At 40.6% G+C, this 18,306-nt stretch overlaps 1 protein-coding gene across 1 annotated transcript in view; it reads left to right on the top strand.

The window, feature by feature from the left end:
• Window positions 1–18,306, top strand: part of LOC149803228 (nuclear pore complex protein Nup85-like) — a 101,207-nt gene that overhangs the window by 30,687 nt on the left and 52,214 nt on the right. Inside the window, exons 8-11 of the mRNA XM_089952859.1 lie at window positions 5,517–5,642; window positions 8,131–8,259; window positions 14,838–14,969; window positions 17,361–17,464. Coding sequence (XP_089808985.1) covers window positions 5,517–5,642; window positions 8,131–8,259; window positions 14,838–14,969; window positions 17,361–17,464 — 491 coding nt within the window. The remainder of the gene's footprint in view (window positions 1–5,516; window positions 5,643–8,130; window positions 8,260–14,837; window positions 14,970–17,360; window positions 17,465–18,306) is intronic.

Genomic DNA, 18,306 nt, shown 5'->3' with positions numbered 1-18,306 from the left:
TAAGAAACCAATTTTTGAGCTCACTGGACTTCCCTATCCCCCCGAAGTGGGGGTGGGTAGTCAGATCCAGGTCTATTGGAAGGGCTTCCTGTTTCATTCAGTAACAGATGCCTTTCTACAACAGGAGATATGGTCGATCATATAAAAAAAATGCAATGGCCACAATCCGCAGCATTTTACTCCAGGCTGTTTCTTTTTCGGAAAGCAAACAGCAGGTTGAGGCCCACCATTGACTGGAGTCACCTCACCCAATTCAAAATGGAGACAGTGAGGTCAATCTGCCTCTCCATCAAATGGTGCAAGTATGCTATCAGTCTTGAGCTGACAGATGCATATTTTCACATCTCTATCCACCCTGTCTCCTACAATCTTCTCCATTTTGCTTGTTGTGACACCATCTGTCAATTCCATTTTCATCCCTTTGGCCTCAACATCAGCCCCTGGGCTTTCACTCAGATTATGGATTATGTCATCTCCCTGTTCCAATCGATGGCATCGTACATGGACAACGTCCTCCAGTAAAACATGGTAAGTTCTACCCTACTCCAAAACAGGAACAATCTTCTTTCTCTTCTGGCTCATCTTGGCTTTTTAGTGAACCTCCGACCAATCCAGTACATTGTCTGGGTATGGAGTTCTTAACCAACTGGAATATGGTGTGGCTTCCTCATTTTCACATCAACAGAATCATAGAACTGGTCAAGTCTGTTTCCAACAAAACATGGATTTTAGCAAGACACTTCTTGCAACTCCTCAGTTCATTGAATGTATTGGCAGACCGGATCCCTCTCGGCCACCTTTTTATGTGCCCCTTACAGATGTCATTGTTGACTCAGTCGTGCCGCTTTTCAGGTTTTCAGGTCCCCTTGATCAAACCATCCAGATCATGCACAAGGTTCAATCCTTCTTGCATATGTGCCGCACCCCAGGTTGGCTGACCAGAAGAATTCCACTGGAGAAGCCCCAAATGGAAATAATGGTATGTACAGAAGCCAGTGTATATGGTTGGGGCGCCCTCCTGTTGCCAGATTTTACTAATGTCGGCAGCATGTGGGATCCATTAGAGCAGCCTCTGAACATCTACCTCCTAGAAATGAAAGCCTTTGTCAACACCTTTTAATTCTGGGAAGATTGACTCTCAGGCAAAACAGCCCTCATTATGTCTGACAACTCAGTAGTGGTGGCCTATCTCCTCAAACAGGGGCACCGCTCCAGTGGCCTAGTGGTTAGAGTGTCTGCCTCAGATGCGGGAGGTCGTGGGTTCATTCCCGGCCAAGTCATACCAAAGACTTACAGAAATGGTACTAACAGCTGCCTCGCTTGGAACTCAGCATTAAGAGGTTAGTGTTAGGACTGGTCGGCCTGGTGTCAGGATAATGTGACTGGGTGGGACATCATGCTTCATGTTAGCGGCATGATGCCGCAGTGCTAGACATCACTATAAACTGTCACACTGCAGACATCATAGCAATATGACTGAAAAATTGTTAAAGCTACGTTAAAAATCCAAATCTCTCACACACACACACACACACACTCAAACAGGGGCACCAAATCACCCAACCCAGTCCTTCACATGGAATGATCTCTCGACCCATCAGTTTTCTCCTGAATCTGCGCCACCTGATGATCGATCTTTTTTGCAACAAGGTGGAAAATTTGCACATCTGTGATTTTCCAGTTCCAGACCAAAAAGCTTGTGCTGTGGATATGCTGTCAATCAGTTGGGAGGGGTTGTGGGCCTTTGCCTACTCCCCCCCCCAATCCTGATGCCAAGAATAATCCAGAAGTTACGGGGTCAGAATTGCAAGATGATTCTGATTGCCCCTCTCAGGTGGGACAAGTCCTGGGCCACCGACCTACTCTATCTACCCAGAAGATCCTGGCCAACCTGAATCTACTTATTCAACCACAGTCAAGGGTGTTCCACCTTTGCCCAGACCATCTTCAACACACTTGGCTTTTATCAGGACAGTGTTGCAAGACAAACAATTCAAACCTTCGATTGTGGAGAGAATCTCAAGAGCAAGAAGGCCCTCCATTCTTAAGGCTAACGAGGGGAAGTGGCATGTGCTTAGGGACTAGTGCTAGGTCCATCACATTGTCCCTTTGCATGTGTCATTCCCTCAGTTTGGCAACTTTTTTTCTCTGGCTCTTTGAGGAGAAACAGTTGGCCCCGATCACTATCAAAGGCTATTGATCAATGATATTGGACACATTCCAACATCATGGCAGATATGACATCGGGGTATGATAAAGACCTTTCTGATCTTTTAGCCAGTTTTGATCTCCAGTGACCAAAATCCATAACATTGTTTCCCAAATGGAACTTGTCCTGTGTTCTAATGTGGCTCAACTCAAGTAAGTTCAAGCCCCTAACCCATGCTTCACTAAAAGATCTGGTCATTAATGTTTCAGCAGGCAGTATTTACTCCAGTCTTTTTGTAATGCCCAGAACCCGTAGAAATCTCTGGCTGGTCATTGACCTCAGCTGGCTCAACAAATACATTGCCACACTGAAGTTCAAAATTAAAATGGCAAAATCAGCCAGGTTTTCAATTAAAAGGGACGAATTTGCAGTCAGTCTAGACCTGACTAACACATATTTTCGAACCCCTGTTCACCTAGCTTCCTTTGGTTTGCCTACCAAGGAAGAATACATCAATTTCATGCACTTCCATTCAGTATCAGTCCTTGGGCTTTGACTCGTTGAGTCAACTTCATTAGCCATGGCTGAGCCATATCTTTACAGCATCCTCCAAAAACATGTGGTAAGTTCAATTTTTTTTTAAATGTTTGGAATGATTCTCAGTCCCTCTTAGGTCTTGTAGGCTTTTTAGTGAACTGGGAAGAGTAGGATCTCAACCAATCCCAGCATTTTGTCCACCTGGGCATGGAATTTTTTTTCAGCATCAATCTTGTCTTTCTCCCACATGTATGCTTGTTGTGGACTATTAAATTCATAGAGTGGATTTCCAACAGAGAGTGGGCTAAAGCAGGAGACTTTTTGTTTAGCAATTCCTCCCTCAGTTTGCTCAAAGTGGCTTCTTTACTGCCTTTTCATGCAGTCTTTAATGATGGCCTTGCTTGTCCTATGGAGCCCTTTTTCCTGTCAGCTCAATCGACAAGTTATAATCATGACCCAAGTAGTAGTATTCCTGCATCATTGGCACAGCAAAAATTGAAAAATGGCAGAAATCCCTCTGGAAAAGTCCAAACAGAAAGTTACAGTATGTCTAGTTGGCAATTCTTATGACTAAGGAACCCACATGATGCCATGCTTCTCATCAAATTGCTGGAAAGGCTGTTGTCAACACTATTCATTTCAGGAAGGTTTAACTTGTTTAGAAACTTACCCTTATCGTGTTGGACAACTCAGTGGTTATGATCTAGATTGTGGGAGAGAAGAAAATCATCCAGCCTGTGCATTCTGGTTTGGAAGTTTCTGCACTTGTGCTTCCGGCTAAATATAACCTTCTGGTCAGACTTATTCCCAGTAGACTCAGTGGCCTGATTGACTAACTGTTAAGGAGAAGCCAGATCCTTCATACTGATTGGTCCATTCATCAGTCAGCCTTTTGTTGGCTGAGGTGGCATTCAATGATAGACATTTTTGCAACAAGGTGGAATCATAAAGTGCTCACCTTTGTGCCTCAGGAGCCAATCATGAAGCTTGGGTTGTGCAGGGAATGCAGTAAGTTGGGAGGGATTTTGGGTCTGTGCCATGCACATGGAGAAAAGTTGTGGGGCATGACATTGCTTTCTTCCGGTGAAGGCCAGGTGAGAGGATATAATCCCGCTAGACCAAGCATCACGACTGAAATGGGCAATAGTCTCAAAAGATCAGATATGCCTCGTGACAATTTCAGCTCATTGAGATTAGAGTGATCTCTGCTGGTTCATATTTGACGGTAACATTTCAATCCAAGACACAAGAAAAACTGTTGACTAGAATGCCCAATAAATCTTCTCATCTCTATGATCTAGCTTTACAGAGACAAGAATTGAATCTGGTGGGTCCATTGGCTTCAGCCCAGATGACCACCAGGCCCAGCTTCAACACAGCTTCCTCACTGACATGGATTTAGCACTTTTAGTACATTTATCTTGGAATTTCTATCAGTAAGTATTCATTATTTTCTTCTTATTCATGTATGGTCATCATGGGTTACATGACTGTCAGTTGTACTGCTCTCTTATTAGGAAAGGTCCAGCCATTCTTCTCTCAGAGGGTGCCAGTAGTAGAGGTAGGATGCTCAGCATTTTCTCCTACGATTACCTACTCTCATACCTAATGGTAATCTTACTAGGGAATGTATTCAAAGGAAAAAGCAAATTGTTTAATACATTATATTTCTTTCAGAATACCTACCAATCATATTACTGTAAAAACCTCCCTTGCCCCTGTAGATGCAAGCATTTCTAACTGGCGTGTCACTCCACTCAAGACTGGTTTATATCTGGTTGATTGGTAGCCAGCTAGTGATGTTAAGGGGAGGTAATGGATAAGAGTTTCCTCCCTTTGTCTATATGGCATATGGACGAAAACAATTATTTTTCATTTCGGGAGGGCTACATTCTAGAGTTGGTGGAGATTTTTTGCTGATATTGTGATTGGGTAAGGTTCTCTGAGGAGCATAGTTTACAACAAAAATTTGCTTTTTGAAAGTAATTCTCCAAAAAATCAACATCATTTCATCCTTTACTATGCTCAAGATTAGCTGCCAATGCAGGTGTTTTTCTTTGATAATTAGTTGTATAAGCTATTGTTCTAGTAATCAATACAATGTACCAGAATAATATCAGCTATCAATGTATTAATGAATCAGTGACATAGAAAAGCAAGGCTTGGCAAGACTACAACAAATTTTTTTATAGTCTACAAAAAAATGATGATAGATTGGATCCATGTTGCCATTGCACTGTACACACTATGATGTATGCTTGTTCTTGCCACTTACTGGGACAACCCAAGCAACTCCCTGCTGTGGCTAATACTTTTTTGTCCGAATACACCATAAATCTTTGTACACCCAAATAATTTCATAAAATGTAATTATTCTAATTATGGATATGATGCCTGGTAGAGGTCATTATATTGGAAAATACTCAGATATATGGTTTTTACAGTTTATTTACAAATTTGAATTTTGGTTTTTAGTTAAAAAAATAGAAGAAAAAACCCCTGCCACTATTGTCTCATCTCATGCATATTTTCGTCACCAAGACAGCTATTGCCAGAGTTGAGAAGATGTGTCTTGGACTAATCGGAGATTTTAAAGAAAATTATATCACGCTGATACCTTGGAGATGACTGTTGATATATGTGATATGATAAATATGTTACATCACACCGATACATTGGAGATGGTTTTTGATATGTGTTATGACAAATATGTTACATCACACTGATACACTGGAAACAGCTGTTAATATATGACAAAGATGTTACAACATATTGATATGAGGACTAAACATGTTATTCCACAGTTTAAGCTTTCTATTCTTTATTGCAGATATACCGGCTGATTCTCCAGGGTGAGGTGGAAAAGGTAAAGAGCATGCTGGCACGACACCATGCCAGACAGACAGAGAGCTTCCAGAGCATGGAAGAATTATTAAGGAAGATGCCATTATGCTCGGTTAGTGTTTCCTACTATCTCCATTTTTACTATGATCCTAAATAGGCTTCATGAGCGAAAAATGCCATTGATCAGGCATTGAACAGATTGTACTTTGTTGTTATAATGGCATGATGCGGATTCAGTTTTGTAACTAAAACTGTAGAGGCCCTTAAAAAAAGCTATGTTTTTGATAAGGGAACAATGTAACATGAAAGGTATGATGCATGGTGAATTGTGAATTTGATGTTTGGCACAATTTTTTTAGACTTTATCATGTATCCTTCAATAGTGTTTCCTAGATATTATCCTGATGATGACCTATCCAAATGATGGTATTTATATCTTCATTTCCATTGTATAGAATAAATGTTTAATTAAAGAGATTCAGGATATCCTTGATGTGACTAATATCGGTCTAATTGTGACTTGATTAGAGGATTCGGGGGCTTCTATAAATGATATCAGAGTGTATACAGCAGGTGTCATATTATAAAAAGCACCATAGGCCATACTGAACTTATTGCTAACAACACATTTTACAATAGCAGGGACATATTTGCCATCAACAGTTTTGTTTTTGATCACATGTTAGTGGGAAAGCAAGACATAGCATAACCTTTTTGTGGCATCACCAACAGTTGTGGTTTTGGTTAAAGTTTTATATTGGCATATATTTCCTAAACCCCTTGATAGATTTTCATCATATTTGCTATCAATCAACTCAAAGTTAAGAAAATTCATTCCAATACATGCTTTACCTTGGGTCAAGGTCACCATCATAAAAAAATTGAACTGAAGTTTTGATGAAATTTGTTTTATTTGATGGATTGGTTCATGCTTGTGTTGATCATTATGAAATTAAGACCATTCTATAACATGCTCAGTCATCCTTTGACCTTGGGGGAAAGGTCACAGTCATTACAAAAATTATTTGTTAATACTTTGGTTTAAGTTTTTACATGCCTGCCATAAGGCAGAGTTCATCATGTTCTGAAGTTTGCCTTGCCTTGTGTCAGTTCTTTATGTCATTTCTGCACAATAGCACAAGTTCCTCACCACCTGCCATTATCAGACTTTGTAAGTATCTTGCATTTGAGGCAGGGATGAAACCTATTCATTTTTGATTCACAAAATCATGGTCATGGTCACAGGGACTGTAAGAAAGAAAACGTTCCACACAATAACTTGATTTGTACTCCAGGTAGTGTGACCAATGTTTGTAAATACTTTGCCTTTGAGATAAGATAGACACCTATTTTTTTCTCCAATGGTCAGATTATTCCAGAATTGAACCATAATCACCAACATGGACCAGATTTATTTTTCATGCAACAAATATTAAAATTAAAAATGGGCGCTAAGATGATATATTATTATACAAGTTTGTCTACACATTTGCAGATGGTTTAATTTGTTGTTGAAAAGGTATAGTGACACAAGTTGTAAACTGTCAGACACCATTTCATTGCTTGGAGAATGTCATTTGAAATATCTTTGAATAACACTTCTTTTCATTAAGTATGTTTAAGCAGGTTTTATATTAGTAAATTTAGTACACTTATTACACTCAGGTCAGTAATCATCTTGATAAATGTGCTAAAATGAAATCTAATGTTTTTGGGACAAAGTTGCCTAATAACTGCCATTGCTATTTTATTGTAATGGGACAAAATGCAGTAGTTGGTTACTTTGTAATTTTTGGACAAAATGACCGTTATACAGACGTCCTGTTGTCGATGACTTGCATTTAAGACAAGGAAGACACATGTTTATTGTGGATTCAAAGGGTCAGGTAGCTGACTTGTGAAAAAGGGGTTTACACAAAAAGTATAATCCCACTATTTACCACATGGCGAGCATACAATGTACTTCGTTTCATTTGTTTACTTTTCCTAAATTCATTGATGGATTTTGTTCATACTTTGAGTTGCAGAAACTTGTGAAGGTCACAAGGTGAATGACTGAATATGAGTCACTTCAAGTTGGATTTATCCACATTTCAAATTAGGAAATCACCAACAGTAAATAATGGTGGTGTTGAAAAGAAGAAAGATGGTTATGGGTCATCATTTGCAGTAAAAATCACAAAATAAAATGCTGGTGTTCATTTTTTTAAAATTTATCTGCTATAATCACTTATTTGAACAAATCAGTGTGTTACGATGTGTAGGTACATTTAACATAATATTGATGTCTAAAAATAGATAATAGAAAATAGATAAATACATTTACAAGATCGTTTATTAAAGTTTAGATACCTGCCACAATATCTTCAGGAGTTGTTAGTATCCAGGGCCCACTGATTCCGGACCAGTGGATCTGGGGCCTTATTTTCAGTCTTGCATGTGCTGAACTTACTGTGCTACTTATAGAATGAACAAATCCTACTTTTTTTTAGCTTTGGAGTACAAGGAATCCTTTTTTGTAAGATTGAATTAGGGACATATAACATGAGATATTTTCAGGTGAGTTCACTAAAATGAATATTATTTTGTTTACCTTACAGCAGTCAAATTACCGAGGCAGCTCTTTGTCTGAGTTTGAGATGAAATGGAGGCACTGGAGGGAAGACTGTGAGAGGAGGTTGGAGGAAGGAGACTTTGCCACCAATAAACATCTAGAAACTGTTGCAAGGGTGATTCTCATTAAATAACATTTATTAACTAATATTATTTTTTCTACACATGCCACAAGGCATAGAATATTATGGTATGATATCCATCTGTTCATCTGTTTTCAGTTTTATTCTTTACTTCTCTACCATCAGTAGTTAGTATTTTTCAGAGCTGGATATTGAAATTTGTGTGTTCACAGAGTTTTCATGTGAAAATTGCTTTAAAGAAATGTTCATGTATATTTTTTATGTTCAGAATAACAGTATTCTTCTGCATGTAAACTTTTGTACTTTTACCTACTAACATAGTAACATAATAATGAACATTTAGAAAATAATTATGTAGAAATGTTTAAGTAAATGAATGTCAAAATCATAACTGTTTTTGATGTATTAACATAACATGGTGTTAGTACAAAGAATTACCTATAAATTACCTATACATTGTTTTGGAGTACTGCAATCATTGTAAAAGCAAAGGTCTTTTAAAAGCAATTATGTTTCATATTTTTCCTCCAGCACTCTGAAGTAATGCGTTTTTTTTTTTCTCCTTCAAATATGTTCCCCGATCACATTAACATTAGGGATATTAGCCTGCTACCTCTCGAATCCAGCCCTACTAAAAGACGAACATTCGTCTTTTCTGTCTATCTCATATAGACCAAAGGGCAGTAACTCTTGCCCCTTACCTCCCCTTGCCACCGCCAGGTGTCACTAGCTTTTAAGCTTCGCTTGTACTGATAACACGTACATTATACCTCCAAACAATCCAAGCCATCTTAGCGTTAAATTGGACCATCCGAAGTTAAATTTGGATTTATTGCGTTGGACACTCATTCTTCTACAGGTTATATACATTATTTTAACAATTTTTTTCAAAATTAAGTGACTTTGTCACCCTTACGGATTTCGTCTACTGAAGACCATGTTACACACGCTATAGCTGAACTCGTGTTGTCAATTAAGAGTTAACGTGACATTGACTAATTTCGCTTACTCTGTTAGTAACGGTTGTGGTATTAGCGAATTAATAACATGCTGAATTGCTAATTTGTGCTTTGTTTTCTTTTCTTGTGTCGTTTCAGTAGAAATGTCAACCAAATGCATGAAATGCAAAAAGTTCAAAGCAAAAGAAGACAACCATGACTCTTGTATTTTATGTACCAAGTGTACATCATCTATACCATGCAGCGTGTGTAATACTTGGATAGAGCAAATGTGGGCTGATATAGTCCAGAAGGCAGAAAAAGGGAGTGGAGGACGTTGGGGTCCCCCCTCCACCTAAAGTTCGTCGTTTGCAACCGTCAGCCACAGTAACATCAGCGGCAATGGAGGAAAATAATGTTGACAGGGTACAACAGTCCACCTTTGAACAGATGCGTCGTTTGGTCCAGGAAACGACGACACAGCTATTGACATCAGGCCAGATATTACCCTTATTTCCCTCGCTCGCTTCCATGGCTTTTTCTGACTCTTTGGGGGAATGTTCCCCCAATTTTAGGCTGCCCAGTGGGCGTAAGTCCCCCCGCATGTCCGAGCATGGCTTTCGGGCCTGTAAGTCAGGACGCATGGGGTTTTTACCGGATCCATTGGATCCATTTCATTATACAACCTCTACGTCATCGGCCGTCCAGCTGTACCAGCATGGGGACCCTATTGCTAAAACGGTCCGACCAGATATGATTTACGGGGATCTTAGTGATAAATCCGTCCATCAAGCTGTACCGTCGGCAACATACCAATACTATGGCGGAGATTTTAGTGAGAAATCTGTCTGTCCAGCCAGGCCATTGGAGCAGCCGGTACCGGTGATAGCAGGACCGTTGCCAACATTCAGGCCGACCACAAGCCAGACAAACCAGCCGGCAGGGCCATCCGTCCATATGTTCACGGCTTATCCACAAGGGAGAGTTAGTGACAGTGTCAAGGATGACGGAATCGCGTCATCTATGGCACCTGGTATGCTCTATCCAGAGATGCAAGCTATTCCAGAACACGACTCTGCACACAGTGAGGGTGACGAAACTCCTGCAAATCAGCCGTACACAGATCCAACCATGGAACGGACTGAGTTTGGCTTCAAGGCGGCAGTGGAAGAAATTTATAGGGTGTTGGCAACTTCAGAATGCCCTCCACTTCCTACCGCCACTCAAGACTACAAAGTTAAGGCGTCTGTAGATCTTGACGGGGAGGAAGAGACGCCGTCCTTCCAGCTCCTTCCCCAGTCAGCAAAAATTAAGGAGCTCAGTGATCGTCTATCAGGACGAATAGGTGATCCGGGGAATGCTAAGGCATTCTTTTCAGAAAGCCAAGTACCAGCGACGTTCTAGTGTCGCTTGTACAAAACTCATTTAGATGCCTTCAGTACAGATCTTCCGGCCCTGGACCAAAAAAAAAAAATATGGCAGCAGTTCACATGTCCACTCCACGGTTTTACAAAGTGGACAAAAATGTGTTCCATGCCACGTCAAAGCTAGTCCGGAACGTAGTCGCTTAGCCATTTTCCGACTCCCAGAAAAATCCGACAGTGACCACGCCTGGGAAGCGACGGCCTGGATTGCTAGAGTTATTAACAGGGCAGCTCACCATTCCATGGCTAATGCGTTGACTGCTTCTGCCAACTTAGACCTGATACGACGTGACGCATGTCTGTGGTCCACATCGCTCAAGCCCCATCATACTATGGCTTTATGGATGACTTAGTTTGGGTCGCCTTTACTCTTTGGAGGAAAAAAAAGAAATTGAAGAAGTTCGGAAGCAGGCAGTTCAGGAACTGCCCCTCCAACTCGCCGCCCAACCATCACAGGCATTTAGAAAAAATCAGCCCCTGCCACAGCGGAGGGATGATTGGCGGACCAGGGACAAGGGATCCTTACAATCAAATGTGCAGTATAGATCCCAACCCAATGCCAGGAGACAACAGTCTAATCAAGCTAGGAGGCAACCATACAGAGGCAGTAAGAAACAAAGTTTCTCCGTCTTCAAACCTCCTAACTCTAAAAGTTGACATACCCTCCCCACCACCCATGGACAGCCTACCTGTGGGCGGCCACCTCCTGCAATTTCAGGACCACTGGACCACCTTTTTTCCTCAGAACGATTGGGTGATCCAGGTCATTTCAGAGGGGCTTCGGATTTCATTTATCCAACCCCCTCCCCTGTCCTCCTCTCCCCTCTTCACGGACGTACCGTCCGATCGGGAGAAGGATACCTTTCTACAACAGGAGATACGGTCGCTCATAGTAAAACCTGCGGTGGAGATTGTGAGAAGAAGAAAAAACGCAATCGCCAGGTTTTTATTCCAGGCTGTTTCTTATCCAGAAGGCAAATGGCAAGTTGAGGCTGATCATTGACCTGAGTCGCCTCAACCAATACATTTTACCATCGAAATTCAAGATGGAAACGGCGAGATCAATCAGTCTTTCCATTCGGCGGGACGAGTATGCCATCAGTCTAGATATGACCGACACATATTTTCATGTCCCTATCCACCCCGCGTCACGGAAATTTCTCCGATTCGCTTACCGCAACGCGGTTTATCAGTTCCAGGTCCTACCCTTTGGCCTCAACATCAACCCTTGGGCTTTTACCAGGGTTATTGATTGCGTCGTCACCCTGTTCAGCTCGACTTCATCTACAGGGAAGGCAGTGTACTTGGATGACATCCTCCAGAAACATATGGTAAGTTCTATTCTGCTCAAAGGCAGAAATGATCTTTTAGCACTTTTAGATCATCTAGGCTTTCTCGTGAACTGGAAAAAGTCCAATCTCCGTCCATCCCAGCGTTTTGTCCATCTGGGTATGGAGTTTCTCACCGATCTGAATCTGGTACGGCTTCCTCGCGATTGCATAATTCGGATCATCGAACTCGTCGAGTCCGTTTCCAACAGGACGTGGATTTCAGTGAGAGAATTCTTGCAACTCCTCGGATTATTCACTGCGGCGGCAGACTTGATCACTCTTGGCTGTCTTTGTATGCGTCCCTTACAAATGACGTTACTGGCACAATGGTTCCCCTTTTCAAGTCCCCTCAATCAAACAATAAAGATCATGCCCGAGATACGATCATTCTTGCATCAGTGGCACAAACCCGGTTGGCTGTCCACGGGGATTCCTCTGGAGATGCTCCAAGCGGAGATAACGGTATGTACCGACGCCAGTACCTACGGTTGGGGTGCCCATCTGTTGCCGGACTTCGCTACAGTCAGCGGCACGTGGGAGCCAGGGGAGAGGCCTTTCCACATCAGCCTTTTAGAAATGAGGGCTGTCATCAATGCCTTTCATTTCTGGAAGGATCAACTCTCAGGAAAAACTGTCCTCATTATGTCAGACAACTCTGTGGTGGTGACTTACCTCCTCAAACAAGGGGGCACCAAATCACTGACCTGTGCATTCTGATCTGGCAGTTTCAGTGTTGGTGCGACAACCTCCACATCAACGTACAAATCAGACACATTCCCAGCAGACTCAATGTCTTGGCCGACACTCTATCCAGGAAAGGTCAAGTCATTCACACGGAATGGTCACTCCATCAATCAGTCTTTCTTTGGATTTGCACACTTTGGGGGCGTCCGATGATCGATCTTTTTGCGACAAGGTGGAATCGCAAGTTGCCCACCTTCGTCTCTCCGGTTCCAGACCAAGAGGCTTGGGCCGTGGACGCTCTGTCAATCAGCTGGGAGGGGTTGTGGACTTTCGCCTACCCTCCCACGGTTTTGGTACCAAAAATAATCTAGAGGTTAAAGGGTCAGAACTGTTGGATGATTCTGATTGCCCCTCTCAGATGGAACAAGTCCTGGGTCACCGATCTACTCGATCTAGCGATAGATCTACCCAGGAAGATTCCAACCAGCCCAAATCTTCTCAAACAACCGCGGTCACGGTTGTTCCACCCCTGCCCAGACCATCTTCTTCTTCACGCTTGGCTCTTGTCCAGACAGCCTTGCGAGACAAACAGTTTAAACCTTCGATTGTGGAGAGAATCTCAAGAACAAGAAGGCCCTTCACTCTGAAGGCTTACGAGGGAAAGTGGCATGTTTTCAGGGACTGGTGCCATATCAATAACATCGTCCCTTTGAGTGTCTCAATCCCTCAACTGGCCGACTTTTTTCTCTGGCTTTTCGAGGAGAAACAGTTGGCCCCAATTACTATCAAAGGCTACCGCTCCATGATATCAGACACATTCCACCTTCATGGTAGATGTGATATTGGGCATAACAAAGATCTATCAGATCTTTTAGCCAATTTTGATTTCAATCGACCAAAATCCCTCACCCTGTTTCCAAAATGGAATCTGTCCTGGGTTTTAACATGGCTCAATTCAGACAAATTTGAACCTTTAGCCCACACTTCGTTAAACTACTATCATACAAAACATGTTTCTTGATAGCCTTAGCTTCAACATGCAGGGTGAGCGAGTTATATGCCCTTTCCAGTGACCCGAACTTTCTTCAGTTCAGATCAGATGGTTCGGTGGTCCTCTTGACGCAACCAGGCTTTGTAGCCAAAAATAGGTTACCATCCATTGGCAATCAAAGAATCATCATTCGCTCGCTTTCTTCCATAGATAAATCAAGAGCAACAGCCATACAAGATCCTGTTTGTGCACTCAAGCACTATTTAAAATGCACAGAGGCGTGTTGGGACACATGTAAGCACCTCTTTCTTCCGGTCAAAGCTGGTAAATGGGATATCACCCCTCAAGCCCTTGCTTCATGTCTCAAGTGGGTTATACGCTCAGCGTACTCTGATTACAGCTCATGAGATTAGAGCAATCTCGGCGAGCCTTGCATTCAAACGCAATGTTTAAATCCGAGATATAATAGAAGCTGTTGGCTGGCATGCAGAGTCAACCTTCTCCAGTTTTTATCTCAGAGATTTGGCTTCGCAGAGGCAAACCTTGAATCTGGTAGGTCCAGTGTCGGCAGCCCAGATGACCACCAGACCCATTTAAAACAATCAGCACAGCCTATCAGCTTCGCCAGTGAAATTTCGTAGGTAAGAAGATTTCAATAACTATCTTCTTAACCGTATATAGGGGTCACATATCACGGGACCCTAGGCTGTGTTGCTGATGAAATCAGGAAAACGGGTTATCGTTCAAATTGGGAATCCAGCCATCATTCCCTAGAAGGTACCCAGGGTGGAGGTAGGATGCTCAGCATTCCCTCCTCCTATTACCTATTCTCCTAACATTAATGTGATCGGGGAACGTATTTGAAGGAGAAAGCAAATTTTTAGTAAATTATGTTTCTCCGAGAATACTTACCCGATCACATTACTTAAAAACCCTCCCAACCACCCCACTATGCAAGCATCCTTGTATAATATATATCGCTCAGCTTAAAAAACTAGTGACACCTGGCGGTGGCAAGGGGAGGTAAGGGGCAAGAGTTATTGCCCTTTGGTCTATATGAGATAGACTGAAAAGACAAATTTTCGTCTTTTAGTAGGACTGGATTCGAGAGGTAGCAGGCTTATATCCCTAACGTTAATGTGATAGGGTAAGTATTCTCCGAGAAACATAATTTACTAAAAACTTGCTTTCTTTATAAGTTTGGCACTGAATTTTAAGATGATATAACTTTTATTTTTCCCAGATCCTGTGTGGGGACAATGCTGTGTTTTCACACCTGAAGGATCTCTGTCAGACTTGGTACCACATGCTCATTTCCAAACTTCTGTATCAGAATCCAACTGTCAAGGCAGATGACCTTCAATATTACACACAGGTGAGTGAAACCAAGCCCCATGTAAAGCAACCATTCCTGTGACCATCCAGAGATAGTCTTTTTGTATGGGTGATATACAAAATAAGTGTAATTTAATCAGCATACATGACTGTTCTGATAAGCAAAATATATTATTAGGGGGCCAAACAAGCCTATATATAATGTAGAAGCTGATCAGTTATGCCTTATCTGCAAGTGTTCATTGTATTAAATAATACAAAGTTTAGATTATTTTTGATAGGCATTATTTTCATGAATTATTGAAGGTTTTGTAATGCAAATATAAAAATATGTGGATATGTAATCATACAATATGTTCTCATTAGATATGTGAAACAGTCCCTAACAAAATTATTTTTTCATCAGCGTAACAGTTTGACTTATTATCTTACTCTTGTATGTAATGAAAGAACACACAAATGTTCTTTATAGACAGGTGTTCACAGACCTGCTAACTCTTACGATTTTGCTGTAAGTCTTACGAAAATTACCCTTAAAATACAGACTTATGGCATGCTATCAAAAACTATGGAAAAATGATGATTGCTGAAAAACCCAGATAATTGGTTATCCGTGTTTTATTTGGATCCAGGTTTCATCTTAGAATTGGTGAAATTAGTCGGGGTACCAGACTAGCTTTACAGCAGAACCCCAGACACTTTAAACTGCACCTATTTGTTGATGATAAGTGTCTGCATGATCAAACTGTTGATTATAGAATTCTTTAAAATGGCGTCCAGAAAGAGATGCATGTTTAAGACGAAAGGGAAAATAAGCTTCTAGAAAAGTGTTAATAATCAACACAGAAGAATAATTCAGATTCTTGTGAATAAAAGCTGGAAGTACACAATTACGTTTATTGGACATCACATGCCAATTTGAGTATGTCTCTTGGAAAGAGATATGATTGCCATTGTCATGTGCAGTGGAAAAGAATTTCCAAGAATTATGTCAAGTTGAGAGATAGCAACAAGCCGTTAAGCTGCATTGAGTTTGTGCAACTGTACTAGTGTTAAATAAAGTCTGCACGTACTTTACAAACGTTTCAATTGAACATAGTGTTTATCGACGATGCGTCAAACTTTTAATTTTGTTTTCCAGCTTTACAATAGCAGTTATTGATATTTTGTTACACCTTACTGAAAACTGGTCAATCTTATGGAAAAAAAATCAACTGCCTTACTGAGACAGACTCGTCAAGGTTGGCATTTCTGTGTTTAGTATATAGAGGTTATTAAAAAGTGATTATACATATAAGAGAATTGATGTCCTTATGACAAGTTTCCTGTATATAGAGGTTGCAAAATTATTATAAATATGAGATAAAGAATCCATAAATGATAACCTTTGTAACAAGTGTCTTGTATATGGAAGTGTGATCAAAGAAAAGTTTCAGTATCTCATTTTTATTTAAACAAATGCAAGAAAATCAATATGCATAATTTTAGTTTTGCTGATATAAAATGTGGTAACTTCATGTATTATGTATGTAAATACTGTATCCTTTTGAAAGGAATACTAAGTAAAGCATTTATTTATTCAAGTTCAGTTGAAATTGTATGGCTGAAAAATTTTTAGCATGAAAGTGCATGCATGCATGAAAGTTTGAAATAGCCTGTTTTAAGAATAGTTTAAGGAGTTTGATACTCATGTAAATTTAGGTTTTCTGTCAAAATTTTAAGAACTTTTTTAAAGGATTCTAAACCTGCTTTTTGACCCATGATTCTCATGGGATGAAGAATATTAGTGTTATTTTTGCTACAAAGAAGAGGGGCCTGGGTGCCCAATTGGTCTAAGGCATCCATGTTTACAGATTACTAAGGCATCCACATTTGCAGATCACAAAGGCATCCACATTTACAGATCACTAAGGCATTCACATTTACAGACCACAAAGGCATCCACATTTACAGATCAGTAAGGTATTCACCTTTACAGATCACTAAGGCATCCACATTTACAGATCACTAAGGCATCCACATTTATGGATCACTAAGGCATCCACATTTACAGATCGCTAAGGCATCCACATTTACAGATCACGAAGGCATTCACATTTACAGATTATCATGTGCTGAAATTTGTGTTAAACCCCACAAAATCACTTGCTTCTGAAGTTTCAACTGTAACACCTAAAGCATGAAAACAATTTTATCTTAAATTGCATGGGTAAACATTTAGCATGGAAGCAATTGATGCAGCCTATTAAATGGAGTTGTGTTACGCAAAATGAACTTACAGAATTGAGTACTATAGATGATGATAAACAGGTACAGACTGACAATTAATTGTTTAAACTTTTGAAGTTTGGATTGTGTGTTCGTTTTGGATTTTAAACATTGTAATTATAACAAAGGGTGGAAATTTTAAAATAATCTTCTGTGCGTACAGGATTGCTTAGATGAATTCCGCAGCGATGTAATGTTGGGAGACTTGGACAACATTCTGATTGCAGTGTTTGAATTTGACAGTCATCAGGTGCTGAAAGAATGCAGGTTGGTAGAAATCTTAATTATTTAGCAGATTTCACATCATTGTAAATGAATATTATCATAGATGTGCACAGTTAAACTTGTCAATATCAGGCACCTATGGGAAAAGGCAAAACTGACTATTGTATACAGATGACTTAAGTACACAGGGTTACTGTTCAAAATTGATTTTGAACAAATACCATACACTGAATAGCACTATCATTCTTATTATATAATAGATTATCAAGATTGGTTTATGTGCATTATTGAACAAAATTGTAAAATATATGTTTGTACATCTTGTTCTCTCCCAGATTTGTTTAGACAAGGTTACTATATCCTGCCTATTTTAATCCATCCAATAAATTAAATCATCACCGACTTAAAATAATCACTGATCTTAGATGGTTTTGTGTGTCATGACAAAACACTAATATCACAACTGACTGACATCTTACATATGATTGTAAAACATAGTGCTTGATTGTAGCGGGGCCCTGAGTGGCCGAGTGGTCTAAAGCGCTCACCGTTCTGGATCACTGCCATCTCACCTCTGTCTGCGTATGTTTGAGTCCAAGGCTCGGCTAGCGTGGGTACGTGGGAGAGCCTGCCAGTAGCTTCTCGTGGGTCGGTGGTTCTTTCCTGGGTTTTCCAGGGTTCTTCCTCCACCAGTTATACTGGCTGCCATATATGGCCTATCTTGTGCTGAAAATGGCGTTAAACCCCAGAACAACAACAACAAAGCTTGATTGTAGCTGTTCTAAAATGATATCTGGATTTACCAGTTACAGACAGGTCAAAATTTTGAATGACCCAAGACCCTAATGGAAGGGATGTAACTCGTACCTTTTGTTGAAGGTGAT

Source organism: Sinohyriopsis cumingii, chromosome 3, assembly GCF_028554795.1.
Source record: "Sinohyriopsis cumingii isolate HCF-2022 chromosome 3, ASM2855479v2, whole genome shotgun sequence".
In the NCBI taxonomy this organism is placed as follows: Eukaryota; Metazoa; Mollusca; class Bivalvia; order Unionida; family Unionidae; genus Sinohyriopsis; species Sinohyriopsis cumingii.
This window is presented reverse-complemented; position numbering and strand designations above follow the sequence as displayed.